General features: G+C 41.9%; 1 protein-coding gene across 15 annotated transcripts in view; it reads right to left on the reverse strand.

Moving 5' to 3' along the window:
- Positions 1-20,764, reverse strand: part of ANKS1B (ankyrin repeat and sterile alpha motif domain containing 1B) — a 330,160-nt gene that overhangs the window by 147,423 nt on the left and 161,973 nt on the right. For all 15 annotated transcript variants that reach the window (XM_077934851.1, XM_077934853.1, XM_077934844.1 and 12 more), the window contains one exon: positions 244-342. In XM_077934851.1, coding sequence (XP_077790977.1) covers positions 244-342 — 99 coding nt within the window. The remainder of the gene's footprint in view (positions 1-243; positions 343-20,764) is intronic.

Here is a 20,764-nt window from a genome sequence, read left to right on the forward strand (position 1 = left end):
TGAATATGTTACTGCTGTCTCTCCAGTTATACAGAATGTTATTTTAAAAAGGGCACCGATATGAATCAGACATTGCACAGGTGACAAGGACTAAAAATTATGTTGGCAGATAGCGAGGCCCGGAAGGACAACATTTTGTACTTAAGAATGATGCAATAATAATAATAATAATAATAATAATAATAATAATAATGGTCTCTTGCTTATGACATTGGAATGGGGATAGGAAAAACAAAAGGGTACCTTTGGAAGGAGCTGAATTGCCTGTAAAATTCTTTGTCTGTGTCCAGAATTAAGTATTCCAATTTCTAAAAGGTCTTGATCCTCCATCACGTTGCTTCCCTAAAACAAACAAGAAAATATAGTAACAGGTATATATTGGCAAATATTTTAGGTAGTTTAAAACATCTTATGCTACTGGATTTTAACAAGTACAGTACCTTGGGTTACATACGCATCAGGTTACATATGTTTCAATTTACAGACTCCGCTAACCCAGAAATAGTACCTCGGGTTAAGAACTTTGCTTCAGGATGAGAACAGAAATTGTGCTCCGGTGGCGCAGGTTCAGCAAGAGGCCCCATTAGCTAAAGTGGTGCTTCAGGTTAAGAACAGTTTCAAATTAAGAACGGACCTCTGGAACGAATTAAGTACTTAGCCCGAGGTACCACTGTACATTGTTAACAACAAATCATGAATCATGATCACACTTCTTTTCAGGTTCAGAAATTGTAAAAGTTATAGTATCACTACTCCACTGCTAGTATTAGCAATTAATTAAATATATTGTTCCATGCCACCCCAATCTCCAAGTGGTGCGAGATTCCAGGGGTACCATGTGCTTTCCCAGGGTTCATGTTTCCTTTTTGAATGAGGCACAGCAGAAATTGTGGTGTTTTTATTATATACGTTTCATTTACACATTAATACAACCTGAGCCTACAATAGAGGGGTTCACAGCATTAATACCACCAAAGGGTCTTGTTTCTACTATAGCCGTAGCCTTGTATTCAAACAGAAGTCAAACATTGCTTTGACTCTCTCTCCAGCTTGCTGCTGGCCCATATTATTGCAACGTTCAACTCTAAACACTGGCTATATCCTTAAAACTGTCTTACACAGAGCCCCTTTCCTTTGTTCCCCTTAATGGCCCATCACCCAGGCAATCATGTCATCAGGAAGATAGTCTGGTTCATATTTTAAGTTACAGGATCAGGAAGTTAGAGGTGACAGTACTCTGCACCAGTGAGTACCAATCAACACCAAAAAGCACTGCATGGGCATGTTCCCATCATTATCACTGTATGAAGATGACATTGTGTGGCTGTTGCACAAAGAGCTGCATACATGAGCAGCACGGAGTCCACACTAAACTGCTGTTTAGAAGTGCTCCTTTAAAAACAACACATCTGTGTACTCTTCAAGGAATCCAGTGTTGGTTCTCTTTTGTGTTGATTTCCCCCTTCCTCTTTCTTTTCCTGCTTTCAAAAATTTTATTTGCTGGATTTTATTGCATGATTTTGGGAAAGGGTCTAAGTGACAACTGGGAGGAACCATATAGATGGGTTGTAGGCAAAGCTAGTCATACTCAGAGTAGACCCACTGAAATTGATAGACGTGACTAACTTAGAGCAGAGCCATTAAAATTAATGTATCTAAGTTAGTCATGTCTAGCACTTTCAACTGGAAAAACTAAGTTGGATGCAACTCATGTGATTTAATTGTTAATACTTTGTAACAATAAACATAACTTACGGCACACTCCACTATTGCCACAGTAGCTAAAACAACTCTATTTCAGAAGCAGATAGAAACAAAGTCACACAGAATGGCAAGCAGGTGAATCTGGAGTAAGGTGAATACTGTACCGGCTTGTTCATCATTCAACTGGCAATATCAAGTGATGACTCATGGGTGCCAAAAACTCAAATCATGTACCCCAGGCAGAGCTTTTCTCTCACCTCAAATGCAGCTCTTTTTCAAAGGGTAGTTCATGCATTCTACTATGAGTGAGACACTGATGAAACTAAGACTGATCCAAATGTTCCAACCCACCAAATTTCTCAGCATTTAAGGGTTCAGAGGGGAAGCTCTCACAAAGATTAGGAAAGGAGAGCATATATTTGGCTGGGTGAGGTAACAGCAGTACTATTCCTCCTCCCAAATAATGTCCTGGGAATGATACCCAATCTCCAAAGTGTGCGAGAACAGTGGTACTGGCAGGGGCTGAGCCGAGCCACTGCAGTGCTTATCAGGAATGAGGGTTAGGAGTCAGTAAAGTTGACACCAAAACAGTGCATGTCTAGTGATCATAGCAACTCTTCCCAGCAGGTCTTGCCCCAATGAGACACTGCAGGTCCCTGTATTCCCACCTCCCTCTAAGGCTCCTCCTCTCCAGGGTTTTTCCCAAGGAGTCGCAAACTGTTTCTGCACACAACCAATCTCTGCTCAGTTCTTTTCATTTATCTGCATGTTATGGGATACTGGGCTTGGGGAGGAGCTGGATGCAGCAGGAGTGGGAGACTCCCTGGATTCTTCAACAGCCTACCTCATCTCTGTATCCTGCCCCCCCCCCCGAGTCTGGACAACTCTCTGCCACAGCCTCTTCCTGCTCACTAAACCCTGTTCCCTCTTCAGCTTCTGACACCTTCTTTCCAGCAGTGGAGGAAGGGTCTCGCGCACCTGGGGTGGTGTGCCTAGGTGCGGGGAAAACCGCCCATAGGGGTGGGGCACGGTGCCCATAGGGGCGTGGGGCATGGGGTACAATGCCCAAAGGGACGGCACAGGGCGCATGGCATCCCGTGCCATCCCTATGGGTGCCACAGCGCACCCCATCCCTATGGACATTGCATGCCCCATGCCGTCCCTATGGGTGCCGCGGCAGACCCTGTCCCTATGGATGCCTCATGCCGTGCCATCCCTATGGGCGCTGCAGTGCACCCTTTCCCTATGGACACTGCACGCCCCGCCCTGTGCTGTTCCGTGCCTATGGGCGCCACACACTACAGGGCGCCCGGCACCCATAGGGATGGCACGGGCACCCATACAGGACAAAACGAGGCAGACGGTGCCCATAGGGATGGGCGCACAGTGGGGCCTCAGCTGCCCTACAGCTGGGGGGGGGGAGGCAGCGGGCAGACAGTGTGGAGTCTGCAGTCGGCGAGAAGCATGGCTCATTCACACTGCAGGCCCCGCGGTGATGAGTGCTACCCACCATTTTGTTACCCCCCGTCAGGGTGACACCCGGGGTGGGTCGCATGCCCTGCGCCCCCCTTCGTACTCCCCTGCTCCTCTCCCTAGTCCTCTCCCTCTGCCCACTCTACATCTCCCCCCCACCAATCCCTTGGGGGTTCTTCAGTTGGCGCCTCCCACCACTCCTCTGCATCCAGCCAGCCCAAGGCATTGCTTTAAAGAGGCAGAAAAAAGTGTTAATGGGAGAAGCCCCCTTGTAATTTAAACTTGGCACTTTAAAGTAGTACTGCCACCATCAACCCAAATGTCATCTGATCTTTTCGCCACTCTCTGCATTTCCCACCCACACCTTTGTTGGGAAGAAAGGTCTGATGGAGAAGTGGGAGGCAACCTTTGTGCAGCTCTAGATGAAACACCAAGAGATTTACATACGTACATGTGTGAATCATTCACCAGTTACCTGAATTGTAGCACAGTACCACCATTCACTAAATGAAGAGCCCTGCTATTATTAGCTTATGTACGGGTGATACATACATGGCTGCAAGCTAATAGACATAGATGAAAACATACTAAAGAAAAAACATATCCCATTTTACATTTGGGGCTCTTACAGCAACTTTCCATGCTTTATGTAAAGCAATTTTATATTATTTTCTATCTATTCTTTGTGTAACCTTCAATATGCAGGAAAGTGGGCTGAAAATTGAGCAAGCAAACAAATGTGTGAGGAGGTGGAGAGAAAGTTAAAGCTATTCCCTTAACCTGCGGGGACAATCTGCCATTTAGTCCTTGCCCTCCCAGAACACTGCTCACCAGCAACTACCCATTATGTGGTCTTGTGAATATCTGCATATTTCCCCCCAAAGCAGATTGTTTGGTGGGGGGAAAGCAGAGTAACTCCAAAGGCTGAAGACAGAAATGAGACATCTGAATTGCTTATGAAACTGAAGGCCCATAAGAAGTAGACTACTTTTGATATTTTGCATAATCACCGCTCCTTAATTTTGCCAACAACATTACTCCCAGAAAAGATACCCATTGTAATTAAGGATCTAGAACAGGAAGCCTGAAGCAATTAAATAGTGCATAGGCATCACTTTCTGAAAATGAGCAAAGATTTGATGAGCAATAAGTGAGAGTGCAAATGCAAGTTAAAGCCTGATCTCTCTGTGTGAAATCTGCAGCATCTCATGGGCCTCGGAGAAAGACAACAGTCTCCCCACCCCAAAAAAAGAACGTTAGAGAATAATGTGCACTGCTCAGCAGAAAACTCCAAATACCGCTATGCATTTTAAAAAGAGCATGACTTCGATTATAGCTGTATTAAAACCCTTGGAGCTGCATTGTCAGCACAGAGCTAGGGTGGGATGGGAAACTGGAAGAAATGAAGGTACTTTCTATTGATTGGGAAATTCTGGTTTTGTTGATCTCATAGAAATGCAGAGTTTGAAAGGGACCACAAGGGTCATCTAGTGCAACCCCCTGCAATGCAGGAATCTTTCTGCCCATTGTGGGGCTCGAACCCATGATCCTGAAATTAAGAGTCTCATGCTGAGCTATCCCAGGGAGTCCCTACTTTTTCATTTGAACCAGAAGTAGCAGCAAGGCTACAAGGGCTACAATGTCTGTAAAAACAGAAATGGCTGCACATCAGAGCCAACTCAGAATCACTCTTTTCATTCATGTCCTTGCAAAGGAAGCACAAGGATATAATGTAAATTTATTTTGGTTTTCCAAAATATTTCATTTAAAGAAATATTTAATTTATATTTTTGTAAATATAGTTATAAAAAGGCAAAAAGTATGGGTGGGGGAAAGGAACTAAGGGTAGAAATCTAAAGCTAAAGAAAAGGGAGGAATAACAAAAGGAACGTAGGGCTAGGGAAAAGCCCTTCAGATATTTGAAGATGGGTATCATATGTCCTCACAGCCTCATCTTATCCAGGCTAAACCCAACTCCTTCAACCATTCCTCATAAGGCGTGGTTTACAGACTCTTGATCACTGTGGCCACCCTCCTCTGCACATGTTCCAGCTTATCAATATCCTTCTTAGAGAGTGGTGCCCAGAACTAGATACAGTACTCCAGGTGGGGTATGACCAAGGCAGAATAGATTGGTACTATCAATTCCCTTGATCAGGACACTATACTTCTGTTGATGCAGCCTTGAATAGCATTACCCCCTCTTTCTTTCTTTCTTTCTTTCTTTCTTTCTTTTTTTTTTTTTTTTGCTAATATATTACACGGTTGATTCATGTTAAGCTTGTGGTTTACTAAGACCCCCAGTTCCTTTTCACATGTACTACTCGCAATCCAGGCATCTCTCACCTTATATTTGCACAGCTCGTTATTCATGCCTAAGTATAGAACCTTACATTTGTTCCCATTTTGTTTGTTCTCAAATCTGGCAAGGTCATCTTGATCCCTGATTCTGTCTTCTGCAGCATTAGCTATCCCTTACAGTTTGGTGTCATCTGCAGATTTGATGAGCTCCCCCTCAATTCCTTTATTTAAGTTGTTTATAAAGACATTTAATAACAATGGGCCCAGAAAAGAACCCTGTGACACTCCACTTGTCCCTTTTTTCTAGGGTAATGAGGAGGCATTAGTGAGCACTCTTTGGATTAAGTCAGTCAAACAGCTACGAATCCACACAACAGTTACCTCATCCAGCCCACATTCTACCAGCTTCTCCACAAGAAGATCATGGAGGAATTTGTCAAAAGCCTTACTGATAACAAGAAACCCTATGTCCACAGCATTACCCTGATCCCCCAAGCTTGAAACAGTATATATAAAAAAAGAAATGAAATTTGTCTGGCATGACTTGTTTTTGAGAAACCCATGCTGGGTCTTAGTAATCACAACATCGTTTTCTAAGTGCTCACAGCAGCAGTGGAGCAAGCCAAATGGGTGCCTGGGGTGGCACGCGTGCCCTGCGCCCAGGGGCGGGGCCAGCTGCCTGCGGGCCGGGGTGAGCCAGGGCAGGACGCTCCGTGGGGCCTCCAAGGAGTCTGCCTGCCTCCTCTCAGTCAGCCGCCCTACAGCTGAGGGGGAGGTGGTGGGCAGACCGTTTGGGGCAGGCCCCACAATGAGTTCCGACTGGCATTTTGTCACCCCCTCAGTGGTGACACCCGGGGCGACCTGCCCCCCCCCGCCCCCTTCCTCCATCTCTGGCTCACAGACTGACCATTTGCTGGTCTTTAAACAGTACAGCAGCAGTGTAGGACAAAACCAAGAAAAAGCAGCTCTCATGTGCTAGTAAAATGTTTAAAAGCCAACTCACCCTGCTTGACATATTAAGTCATGAAATAGCGCAATATATTTAATGGTTGGAAAACTGTGTATTATTTATGATCACACTGTAAAGTAAATTAGCAACATATCTTATTCAGTAATAGAAACTATATTTCTTTATCAGTGTGTGAAGCCATGTTGGGCTGTTCCAGCCCTGAATCTTGATAGTTTCTGTTTTTCACAATGAAAGATGCTGTTTGCTGGCTGTTTCTCTGAAAAGTAGCACTTCGCTAGGGAGAGAAAAAACCCATTTTACTGCAATATTGTGACCTTTGTCTCACCTCTCTTTCATCCCAAGTGAAGAGGGAGGTACTGCACTGCGCATCATCTCCTTTAAAGTGGCCATTATCACTTTGAAAGAAGCAATTTGCAGTGTGAACATCTTTTGGCAAATATTTTACTGAAGTTGAGGTACCGTGCTATGTATCACACCACTATGACCCACCTTCTTTAAAGGAGGCTATCCAGAGCAATTCAATCCTTGGAGGTGATCTGCATGCAACACACAGCATAATCCCTCCCCTCTTTTGGAAAGCACGGCAGATTGTCACCATTCACACAGCCATCCCAGTTTCTGATTTGATCCCAAAATGTCCCCTCTTTTCCTTAGGATGTCCCTATTTTCAATGGATAAATGTTCAAGGGTATGGGGTTGTCTAACACCTGAGCCATCTGAAGGCAATCCTGTACAGTGCTACCTCGGGTTAAGTACTTAATTCGTTCCGGAGGTCCGTTCTTAACCTGAAACTGTTCTTAACCTGAAGCACCACTTTAGCTAATGGGGCCTCCTGCTGCTGCTGCGCTGCCGGAGCACAATTTCTGTTCTCATCCTGAAGCAAAGTTCTTAACGCGAGGTACTATTTCTGGGCTAGCGGAGTCTGTAACCTGAAGCGCATGTAACCTGAGGTACCACTGTATGGGGAAGTTTTTTAAAATGTTTAATGTTTAATTGTGTTTTTATATATGTTGGAAGCTGCCCAGAACGGCTGGGGCAACCCAATAAGATGTGTGGGGTATAAATAGTAAAATTATCATTATGGAATGGGATGTCCCTATTTTCATCAGAGAAATGTTGGAAGGTATGTTCACATGCCTGCTGAAAGATCTCCAAAATGGAGGCCTTCTTTTCAAATGGTGTCCCCCCCCCAAAAAAAAAAAAAAATGGGAAAAGGAGATCCTACACTATGCAGAGTATCCATTCTAGGCCTGGAATAAGGTCCTTGTAATTTTGTTCATAAAGGCAAAAAAGAAAAGAAAAACATATTTACTAGATTATTAAGAAAAGGAAGGGAAAATGTGTTTTTCAGCTCTTCTTTCAATTGACTCTTTTTAACGTAGATTAGTCAGGCAATATATCAAATACATCCCTTGTACATTAAAATTAGCAAATGGCCAGGAATGTTCATGTTTCACTGTGATTGCAAGAGCACTGCTCTAATGCTTTTCTATTAACGTTATTATTGAATGAAAACCTTGTGCTTTGCTTTAACATTTGGATGATTTCTCTAAATCAGGCATAGGCAAACTCGGCCCTCCGGATGTTTTGGGACTACAATTCCCATCATCCCTGACCACTGGTCCTCTTAGCTAGGGATCATGGGAGTTGCAGTCCCAAAACATCTGGAGGGCCGAGTTTGCCTATGCCTGATCTAAACCCTAATGTTAGTGTAGAAGAAATTATTTGACCAGACGCATGGATGTACTAGGCACCCTTCTCAGCTGTGTCCCCAATGTGATGGCACCACTCACGCTGCCCTAAATCCGCCTCTGCTGGCACTCCTGCCAGTATGCCCATGCAGTGCCAACATCCCTGTTTCCTCACCCCTCCCAGTAAATGGTAGTGATTCCATTGTCAATAAGTCAGTCACCAACCATGAACGATATAAAATGTTTCTATCACAGCTAGCTATGATAAAAAAGTAACTTTAATAACTAGCACCTGAGGGTTTTCTCCGCCACCGCAGCTCACCAGCTATTCTTTTGCATCGTATCTTTTAGACGGAAAGCAGGGGCTGTCTTTGTTTCTGTCTGTCTTGAGAGACAATGGAGTGTGCCTCCAGGGATGGAGAATCACAGCACCTGCTGAGCCTGCAAAGACCAGTGACTTGTCACTGCTGCCTCCCACATTTTTTTTTGCTGTGTTAGCAGCACCAAAATGACCTCTATGGGGTGCAAGCCTGGGCAGTGTGTATAGAGGTCCTGGGCTGCCCAGATAATGAGTCTCTCCTCTCAGCGTTGCTGGTGTGGTCCAAAGGAAAGCAGAGCAATATAGTTTTGGCACCAGTTTGACTGCAGCAGTTAGTGGCAGGAGGCGGACAAAAATACATGGGGTAAAATGCTTTAAATAAACAAATAAGCTGATTTATTAAAACCATTTTCTATATGGCATGTAGTATTTGGGATGTGCTATCCAGGAACGACAGCTCGTTAATCCAGGGTATATAGTTCAGTAAAATATTAAAAACTGGTTTCCTGCTTGCCATTTTTATTACTTTGAAAATGACTTCATTTATCTACTGCCTCTCATTTGGCTCAATCTAGTGTTATAACCCATTGGACCAAACTGTTCTATGTCACTTTCTCCTTCAAGCCCTTCAAACCCAACAAGACACCTTGGTCCAAAGGTGCAAAACCTTGAATTATTTATGAAATTTTGTTACAGTAACAAAATGATGCAATATGTGCCACTACACTGGTGCCTGAACCCAGCAAGATTATGGATAAATTCACACTGAAATGCTGGAAAATTTTCATGAGGATTTTTTAAATACAAAATTTGCAAATTGCTGCAGAAATGGGAACTGAATCGAAGATTGGAAAAAAGAGAAACCAAGATAACTGAAACTGAAATAGATTTCCATCCCTAGTAACAGTATTACAAAAAAATTAGAGATATTAAAATGCCAAGCATTATAGAACTGCATGGAAGACACCACATTTTCTTATCAGAACATAACAGCACAAATTATGCCAAAGAAGGTGATTACAGAATGGAAGTCTTGTGTGCTCTGAGAAATATCCCACTATTTGTCTATAGGCAGTTGGTTTATTCCATTCATTCTTTAGTTATACCAAGAGACCAGCCAGATACTTGAATCTTAAAAAACAGACTGCAGGAAATGTCAATTAAAGTGTTCCCTAATACTTATTTGAATAATCTATGTAGAAATGTTACATTCCTGGGATCCCCAATGCTTACTGGAAACAATTTCAACTGCCTGATTCTTCTCCCACCCTTAAAAATATATAAGAGCAATTGATTAAAGGTTGCCATTTTTCTTTTCTTAAAAAAAAGTTCCAGCAATTAATTTCACACAGGAAGAGGGCTGTGTTTTGTTTCTCCTTTCCTATTCAGCAGCTGGGGGGCTCACTTAGCTGGCTCACTCCTGTTACTGTGGTAACAAGACGACTGCTGTGATGCGATCTCATGTGCTTCATGCGTAAGAGGTTCTCAACCTTTGTCACAGCAAGGATCCCTGAAGCAATAGGGCTTTTTGTTTTTTAAAAAATAATTGATTAAAAATATTAAAATACAGTATTTTATCTTACACTACTAAGAAATGTATTAGTACAGAATATATAAAGTAGCCACTATGCAAACTCATTCACATACCGTATGTTCCAAGTTCATTTAAAACACACACCCAGTTTCTAAAATAGGTCAACATGTGAATTTGTTTCCTATTTCTTTAGGGCTAAACTGCATGCTATATACTGGGAGCATCATCACTGATTTCCTGACTATTTTCCTTTTAACTAAACACAGCCACTGGGTGGGGACAGCTAATTTGACTAGGAATATGATGCAGAGATGTTGTTGTTTACCCTTTCCTCTGCACTATTTTGCCAAGCTTTATCATGTAAACACACACATTTACTCCATGGATTGAGGAAATGCAGGTATGATACATGTGGAATAACAATTTAGAGCAAGAAGATGGTGTGCCTACAAAGAACTAAGCTTCCCCCACCACTTTTTAATCAGATTAGCACACGCATTCCACCAGTAGCATTTAGTTTTTAAAAAGGTAAGATCATTCACAGATCTCCTGGCATGATGTGTGGTTTAATGCTTTGGGACTCATTGTAGGCGGCATACTCATCACAGCAGGTTCGAGATTATTCGCCTCCAATGATAAGCAAGCAAAGTGCACCGGGCCATTTATCATCTGGAACAGCTCCACTGGGTGGGAAATTTACAGTAGCAGAAATTAAAGATTTCTCCCATGGCTTTGTATGACACAAGTCTTTAAAAATAAATCATACCTGTTCTTTCTAATTGTGTACTATCCTAATTTAATCCAGGACCTGAACTGTTGAGAAAATGGAAGAAGACACTTGTGCTGCTAGACATCTTGACCTGCTATTCCACAATTCAACTAAATTATCAATGAAACAAGCTGCCATCAAGGTCAATGATTTTATTTGTTTAGATAGCATGACTCATGCTGAGGACTCAGGGCAACTAGTAAATTAGACTGTTCAGAAACTGGGGAATATATAGCAGCAAAGCCGTGAGAGAGGATGCCTGGAATCATGTTCCACAAGTCAACAAGACTAACATCAGAACAGCAACCAGAAAAAGGGAGATGCACCCAAAAACCAGGCTGAATGTTCCCGGCAAAAATAATAAGATGCTATGGTTATAATCCCCTCCCCCGGATGAATTTCACTGATTCAGGGGAATCTATAAAACTCTTGACAAATACATGAAATAATCGCATAAGATAAAAATAACACAGTATGAAACTGCCAAAAAATAAAATGTAACTCCACATAATAACCCTAAAAAGAATTTTGAAGGGCAAGAAAGACAAACAGCTACACAATAATAATATATGGTACTTTAAAATTAAAAAAAGGTCTGCAATATATATATATATATATATATATATATATATATATATATATATATATATTCAGTAAATAATACTAACACAGAGACTGCATTTAATAAGCCAGTTTAAAACATGCCACCATTGGTAACAAACTTATCAGTATTAAGGGTCATGCTTTTAAAATCAGAACTGTACAGCACAGGCAGAGTAAAACAAGGTCATCATCAGAGCTGGCAGAAAAATCCCCCAGTATAAAAGAATTCTGCAAAGAATTTTGAAATTCAGTGGATTCCATTCATCTTGGCTGGCAGATTATTTTAACTGATTCCATCTCACAAGAATCAGAGGAAGGAATTCCTACAGAAGGTAATGATATAATAATGACAAAGATACCATACTGAAATCCCGAACAAGGAAATGCTTGCCTCTCTAGGGGAACACATTTCCTACCACATATTACATTTTCTGCCAGCAATTATCTGGGTTACAGTCAACAGTGCTTGGAACAGTCAGCCTTGGCATTAATGCTGAAATCCCTGAGAGCATTGTACCACAGCACCAACTTCAAAATCAGCATGAAAAGCCTAGCTAGAGACACAGCAGGCCTCCCCAGGTCTTACATCTACGAGGAATTTGTATTCTGAGTCAGATGAAGAGTTGCCAACTGACAGAAAATATGGCTTGGCGTTCTTTTGTTCCTCTAACAGCAGCTTTATCTGCAGAAATTGCCAGGAGAAACTTAGCATAGAGAAAAGCATTATCACTAGTCAATGACTTTAGATCAAGTTGTTGTTCCAAGCAAAAAATGAAAGGATGCTTAAAATGTTAGGAAACTTGGACTTAGCAACTGGCCATCCTTGCCCAATGTTTCCATGCCAGTGTTCCCACGAATATCACAATCCTCATTTGACAGTGCCCTTGAACCATCTGTGCAACCACAGCAAGATTTCAGTGTGATATGCCTAGGACTGGCATGAAAATCTCATTAAGAAATAAATGTGAATAACTGATGTTTTATTTACTGCTGACCTCACAATAAATAACACAAAATAGTATGGGAGGAAGAAAGTAAATCTAACCACCACTATATCTCTAGGTAGCTACTGGACACATCTTCATTGGTTCTGTAAGATTACAAACTAGTAAAACCCTAAAGAAAGCTCCCTCAAAGTGTGATATATAAGGCATCAAAGTTCTCACAAAAGACAATGTATTACTAAAAATTAAAACATTTACTAGTTCCGAGACTGCCATTTATTATCAGAATGATTCATTGGAGGTTTGTCCTGCTGAAGCCCAATGCAAGGTAAAGTGTTGGTTAAGAGCATCACATGGTTCATTTTTCCACTACCATGAGGCTGAGGCTGTCCACATACTCTACATTTAAGGTCTTGAGATCAGGGATGAATATATAACTTCCACATATCTGTGATGGTTAAGGAGGAGACATAACTCACTAGCGATCTTAAGATTGGTCTTTTTGGTACAGAGGTCTACCTGGTATGCGGGAGATGTGGCAATCCAGTTTTACAGCCTAGCTATTTAATTATAAGAGATCACTTGAATTATTTTGATCTCTTCTAGCTTATCACAAAATAAGTTGAATAATACATGCTGAAAATATTTTCCTGCTTCATCTGCTATTTAAAAAATTGTAATATCACATGTGGGACGTGGGTGGCGCTGTGGGTTAAACCACAGAGCCTAGGACTTGCTGATCAGAAGGTCGGCGGTTCGAATCCCCGTGACGGGGTGAGCTCCCATTGCTCGGTCCCTGCTCCTGCCAACCTAGCAGTTCGAAAGCACATCAAAGTGCAAGTAGATAAATAGGTAACCACTCCAGCGGGAAGGTAAACAGCATTTCCGTGAGCTGCTCTGGTTCGCCAGAAGTGGCTTAGTCATGCTGGCCACATGACCCGGAAGCTGTACACCGGCTCCATCGGCCAATAAAGCGAGATGAGCGCTGCAACCCCAGAGTCGGTCACAACTGGACCTAATGATCAGGGGTCCCTTTACCTTTAATATCACATGCACACCCACAGCAGGGGCTGTTGCCCCCACCCCAGTTGAACCATAAACCCCTGATTTATATATTTCATTTTAAAAATTAGCAAATTTCTAGCATTTGTCGAATCTGAGATATGAGGCAAAATGTACAAGCACTATTTTTCTCATTTGTTCTGTGGAAAACTAGCCTGCTCTCACCTTTCAGTGTTTCAGCCAAGGAATGAAGTCATCGCAATGACTGACATTTAGGAAATCCAATGTAGTCAGTTAGACAAAGAGAAGGTTAGAGTAAAGCACCTATTATCTAGATTCTTGGGTTACAAATAAAGTCAATCATTATTTTAAGTATATTGCAGAGGGCAGGACTGTGGCTGAGAGTGTGTAGGTTACACCAGCCCTGTAAAATCACCCAGTGTTGCTAGTTATGCTTATTTATGCATTTACTTTGCCATCCTCTGGGAAATATTTCTGTGGAATATCTGCCTAACCTGCCTCGCAGGCTTGCTGTATGGATTCAACGAGGAGGAGGAGGAGGAGAGCCATGTATGTCACCTTGAACTCCTTAGATAGAAATTAATTAATTAATTAATTAATTAATTATAATATATTTATTTAATTATAATATATTTATTACCCTTATTCTCTGCTTATAGTTTTCCTGTTTGGCTTCTGTGGGACTTGAGAGACCCTAATTTCTTCTTATGTTCTTACGCTCTTTTTTTTTTTTTTTTTTTTTTTTAAAATATTAAAATTTTTATTTTATTCCAGCATCTAAAAACACAAATACATTGTCAATGAAAAACAAGACAAAAAAACAGAAAAACAAAACAAAAAGAGAAAAGAAAGAAATAAGTATAAAGTACAAAAATCATTATACAATCTGTTACCTTATTTGACTTCCCACCACCACGACGTGACCTATATCTCAACAATATATACAGCAGTGTCTCTAACTAATCATCATTTTTTCACCTCGCGGTTTTTATATTATGCCTACTGTGATTTTAGTATTTCCTAGTATCGTCTCCATGTATGAAAAGAATTTGTTCCAATCGTTAATAAATTTGGTGTTCTTCTGAAGCCTGATCTTCTGCGTCATTATTGCTAAATCAATATATTCAGTTAACTTGGTCTGCCAGTCCCTAATTGTTGGGATATTAGGCTTTTTCCAATTCTGCGCTAGCAGTATCCTAGCGGCTGCTGTTGCATACTGAAATAGGGTTTGGTCTTCCTTATTAATCTCATTTCCCACCATTCCCAGGAGGAATGCCTCCGGTTTTTTAGGGAAGGTATATTTTAGAATCTTTTTTATTTCATCATAAACAGAGCCCCAGAACTTCTTCACTTCATCGCAGGACCACCACATATGGAAGAAGTCTCCCTCTTTCTTTTTGCATTTCCAACAGGTCTTATCTCCGGTTTTATACATTTTATCTAGTTTTTTTGGGGTGATGTACCAGCGGTACATCATCTTTTCCATGTTTTCTCGGAGTCCGACACACGCTGAAAATTTCATATCCTTTTTCCACAGTTTTTCCCATTTTTCATGCTCTAGGGGGTGTCCTAAGTCTATGGCCCATTTGATCATAACCTCTTTGACTTCCTCATCCATTGTGTCCCAATCTAATAGTTGGTTATACATTTTAGTTAGGAGTTTAGACTTCCCTTCTATTATTTCTAACTGGAACTTGGACTTGTTCTTACTCATACCGACTTTTTTATGCTCATTCCATAAAGAGTTAATTTGGTGGAATTGTAGCCACCCCGTTAATTTATCTTTTAGCTCTTCGTAGGATCTAATTTCCCATCCTTTCTCAGATCTTTCCAAAAGGTCAGCATAAGTCCACCTTTTACCTTCCATGTTTGGTTTCTTGATTACTAGGATGTCAATGGGTGACAGCCACCATGGGGTGTCTTTTTCTATCAAGTTCTTACATCTATTCCACACCTCCAGCAACGCCCCTCTTATTATGTGGTTAGCGAAGCCTTTATGCACTCTCCCCTTGTCATGCCATAGGTATGCATGCCACCCAAACCTAGCATCAAAGCCTTCCAGGTCCAGTAGGTCAGTGTTATCCATACGCTCTTAAGGATCTCACATGTCAAAGGAAGAATCTATTCCTTAACACGTCCGTCCAAAGCAGATGATTAATTTGTGTCCCACATGTTATTAATCTCTGTCCCTCATGTTATTACAGACTAATTAAGTTTGTTCATACTTGTTAATTATTATGGAAAATGTATTAAAGGTAAAGGTAAAGGTACCCCTGCCCGTACGGGCCAGTCTTGACAGACTCTGGGGTTGTGCGCCCATCTCACTTAAGAGGCCGGGGGCCAGCGCTGTCTGCAGACACTTCCGGGTCATGTGGCCAGCGTGACAAAGCTGCATCTGGCGAGCCAGCGCAGCACACGGAACGCCGTTTACCTTCCCGCTGGTAAGCGGTCCCTATTTATCTACTTGCACCCAAAGGTGCTTTCGAACTGCTAGGTTGGCAGGCACTAGGACCGAACGACGGGAGCGCACCCCGCTGCGGGGATTTGAACCGCCGACCTTTCGATTGGCAAGTCCTAGGCGCTGAGGCTTTAACCCACAGTGCCACCCGCGTCCCCGGAAAATGTATTAGGGGGTTTCAAAAGTGATTTAATTAAGTCTAATACTCAAAAAAAGGCAGAAACCAAGAACGTTATTAGTTGGTGGAGTCATGTCACTTTGTTAATTTCCCTCCCTGCCCTTTAGTCTCTCTTTGGTGAAAGAGCCCCAGATTTAAAATCACAAAATATGCAGCAATGCAAAGCATGGAAATATAGGCTGTTAAAACTTTAAAATACCCCCTTCTAAGCTGCTTCCGAAGCTCCCCTCGTTCCTTAGCACAGAAAGAGACTAGTAAGTTAAAATGGTTTACTTATAAACTCTTCAAAGGTCAGATTTATGTGCTTTTCCATAAAACAGCAAAAGAAAGACAGGCAGCAAAACCTAGATTCATTTCAAAGTGGTAAATGCTTCTATATTATTTGTATAGAAACACAAAGATGGCTTGCTAAAGCAATGTGGTCCAATCTTGGAGCATCTGGCTTAGATAGACTTACTGGTTGGGTCCACATGGTAGAAGGAGAATGAGAGAACAAAGAGTTTGGTAGCCCTTCCTCTCAAGGTGAGGGTGTGTGACCTAGCTAAGCCTGGCAGGACAGCTTACTCTATGGTCTTAACCCCTTCATGCATTAATTAGAGTTAAACATGTTGGTTTTTAAGAGGCTGGATATGTTGCCTCCTCACACAAACACCTTATTCTACATTGTCACTCATTGAGAAGCACCTTTGTACCACACCCTTGAGGCTTTGAGGGATGGAGGGGTACGGGATGGGTGTGAGCCTCTGAGAGCAAAGTATATGCAGGGGAGGGGGCAAATAGGATTGCTTCAGTTCAGGGCTACAGGGAACCCATGTGGTCCTCTGCTCCTTCTCTTTCTCACCAGCACCATGCAGTTCAGCCTTCTGCTGCCCTCCTTCTGCAACTGCCATTGCTGCTGAGCAGAGCACTGGTTTGTTCAAACAGCCATCCCAGTATTGTGTGGTGCGCAAAGGAAAGCCAGCTAGCTGGGTTGTATGCCAAGCAGATACACTGCCATGTCTCCCTTTCCCACTCTGGCAAATATGCACATGCAACAATACTTTTTCAGAAGTGGAGCATGGGGTGATTTCCAGTTCTAGACATCTTTTCCTGCTTTTGCTCCTTTCTTAATTCATTCTTGCTACTACAGCAAGTGGTGGCAGCACTCCTATGCCCCCACAATGGATCTTTATTTGGTTGATATATAGCATCCTCCCAGGGGCATTTTTAAGGAGAAAAAATGGTTGCCCCTCTGCAGCAATGCAGCTTCATATGGCCACCTGAAGAAAATACAGTGAAAGTGAGCACAGTATTGTTCTGTGTATAACATGTCCCTGTGTATTTTTGGGAGACTGGGGGGAGATTTTGGGGGGGAGATTGCCCAGAGTTATTGAGCATGTTTTGAGGGGGGATGGCTGATAATCACCCACCCACCTGGCCTACGCTGCTACTAGCACACGGCGCCAAAGCCACCTATTGTCTGTCCCCAACCCTGCAGAAACTGCCAATCGCCCGCCCAATTGCCGCAGCGACAGCAAATCAACACCAGCTCTTGCCGCAGCAACCAATAACACGCCCAATCACTGCTGACAATCTCCAGCTTGTGGCAGCAAACAATCCCATGTCCCCCCTATACACTATCCGTGTATAAGATGACCCCCAATTTTAAACATAATTTTAAAATAAAAAAACCTTGTCTTATACATGGGAAAGTATGGTAAATGGTAAGGCTTACATTAATACCGCTCTTCTTCTCATGCAGTAATTTACAGTAGATATGCATGCAAACAGCCCTAAATTTATCCATGTATCCTTTCCTTAAAACACCTTTGACAAATCCGACCCTGAAGATTCACTTTGTAATTATCAAAATACATTTTTATCTGCCTCATATAAATTCTTTGTCCCTGAGATCCCAATAGTCTTCATTAACATTTACAGCATTTTTTGATCTTCCTACTTCATTCTTTGTGATGAAAACTCAAAATAGAACCCATAGATCCACTGAAGAGAACATGGAGAAAGTTCTATGTACAGGCATTGCCACTGGTAGTTGAAAGGATCCTATGGCATTTCAGAACAACCCCCTTGTCCATTTTTTTTGTTTGAACTCTGCCAGATGACATACTTCTCTTTCTATTCCTTTTAACCTTGAAATACATTTAAGAACTTTTCCCATTTCCTTTTATATCAACACATTTTATTATACTTTTTGCATTTTTATTCTCTCGTGCTTCTTGATGTTCTTACACTATTTTTTGTTCCCTTTCATGCTGTCCAGTCAGTCCTCCTCCCCAATTTAATTTATTTTTCACTTCCACCTCTTCAAATAATTCTCAGCTAGGCCTGAAATGAACTGCCTTCTCCCCTTCAAAATTCACAGGTGGTGAAATTGAGGGATATTTGGTCACTAGTGGGGGACCATTTTGAAAGCTTTCAGGGGTAAAAGGAAAAGGACCCCTGGACGGTTAAGTCCAGTCAAAGGCAATTATGGGGTTGCGGCACTCATCTCACTTTCAGGCCAAGGGAGCCTCCGTTTGTCTACAGACAGCTTTCTGAGTCATGTGGCCAGCATGACTAAACAGTTTCTGGCGCAACAGAAGAACCGTGACAGAAACCAGAGCACACAGAAACAGTATCTGTTTATCTACTTGCACTGGCATGCTTTTGAACTGCTAGGTTGGCAGGTGCTGGGACAGAGCAACAGGAGCTCACCCCGTTGTGGGGATTCAAACCGCCAACCTTCTGATCGGCAAGCCCAAGAGGCTCTGTGGTTTAGAACACAGCACCACACGCTGTGTAATGTACTTGCAATGGGTGGGGCAAGCAGCAGCAGTTTCTCCTTTATGTTTCACCATGACGTTTACTTTTTCCACCACATGAGTCAGCAGTGGCATAACTCCTTTAAGCGGTCAGCAAACTCCATCCCCAAATGTCCCTGAAATGATATTGTGTCATGAGTCGTGATGTAGGGGCATTTGGGGAGGAGGGGAGGATGAATTCCTGCCACTGAGGGGAACTCCATCACCACAACTACAAGGCAGCAGCAAAAATAAGTGATGGCATGGAAGAGCGAGCAGAAAGAAACTCCTTGCTTTCTACCAGTGGCAAGTGCCGCTCCCAACACTTTTTGAACATTATTGCTGTCCCCAAAGTCTCCTGTCCCAGTTACAAGTCATAAAACTTTGAGTTCAGCTTTAATTCCCATTATAATCATCTAGGTTATCTCATATGTACCATAACCACTCAGTTCTGCATTCTCAAAGAGCTTCTTCAGCACCAACACCCACCACTCACCACCATAGCATATAGCAAATCATTTTGAAACTGAAGTAAGATAACTTTCAAAAGAAGATCTATTGGTAGAATGTTTTCTGTTCAAATAAACGACAAGTAAATAATCCCTCTAGGCATGTCCAAGTCCATTGATGTTGCTAAATAAACAATTTGAATCAAAGCACTTGTTATTTTATCAAGATATAGCCCAGTGCTATGACTTTGCCTTAGTTTCATAAACTTATTTTTACACATTTGTTATTAATCTGTACACATTATTATATTATGTACAACATATAATTACCCATAATCAGGTCCCCCTGATAGTTTCAGCCTAATTGTACTCAGATAATCAGTTTTCCATTATTTGACCTGAGGTTGTCTTAAGTTGCAAGAATTCTTCATCACCTCCTCTTTTTATTGTAAGAAAAGTCTTTCAATAGCACAGGCACTGTCAAACATCTCTGAGAGCTGGTTCACGGACAGTCTTCACTGTGACTGTGCCCCTAGTCTATTGAAACTCCAAATATTGCAATTCATTTGGCTGTCTCTTTTCACCACACAGCTAACACTTTTTTATTCTGACAAGCACTTCACTTTGGGAATGTGCTTTTCGTACTGCAGCAAACACTTATTTCATTTAGTTTTCCTGCTCTTGTCTTCATTTTGCCTGCTACATTTTTTTTCAATATGCTGATATTATTGGTTCATATGTTCTTAATCATCCTGGAAGATGCAAATGCACTGAAAGGACAGGATATAATTTCCAAATAAATAAATAAATAAAATAAAAGGATCTTACCTAGCCACTCAGTACGGGGTTGGGGGGGATCTAACACTGTTAATTAACATTGTTAATCTATTGGTTCATGGGACCACTGTTTACCTCTCCTTTGTGAAAATTTTCCATTTATACTGATCATTTGTTTTCTGTTTCCAGTTTCCCAACTCTGTCCACTTGTGCCAAGATTGCTAGGCTTGCTTAGTGACAAATTCCAGTTGTCATACATTTGATGAAGTAAGCTGTAGAACATGAAAGCTTATATTACAATACATTGGTGAGTATTGAGGGTGCCATGGGGCTCTCTGTTGCTTGACTTTACTTTTCTCTATTGTAAAAAGAGTTTGAAAATGCAAGACCATACTCTCACTCCATCTGCATACTTCTTGGTGGTGTTAAATATTTAAAATTGCTTAGGCCTGATTTCCCTTCGGGAAAGCCAGTCTAACTTTTCCTACGTGCATTGGTTAAATATGAATAATATTTTGCCATCTTAGAATAGAAATTAAGATCACATCATCTAACATTCTGGGGAACTGGGGCTTATAATAGGGCCTTCTCAGTGGTGACACCTCAGCTGTGGAATACCCTCCTCCCCAGTATTAGGCTACTACCAACGCTAGCCGGTTTTCAGCACTAGCTGAAAATAATCCTCTTCTGCCTCTTTCTGAACATCCATGGGAATGTTTACTGAATTGGAACAGTTATGGGACCGGTTTTGTTGAACTATACTCTGTGTGTGTGTGTGTGTGTGTGTGTGT

This window comes from Podarcis muralis, chromosome 10 (genome assembly GCF_964188315.1).
Source record: "Podarcis muralis chromosome 10, rPodMur119.hap1.1, whole genome shotgun sequence".
NCBI classification, from domain to species: domain Eukaryota; kingdom Metazoa; phylum Chordata; class Lepidosauria; order Squamata; family Lacertidae; genus Podarcis; species Podarcis muralis.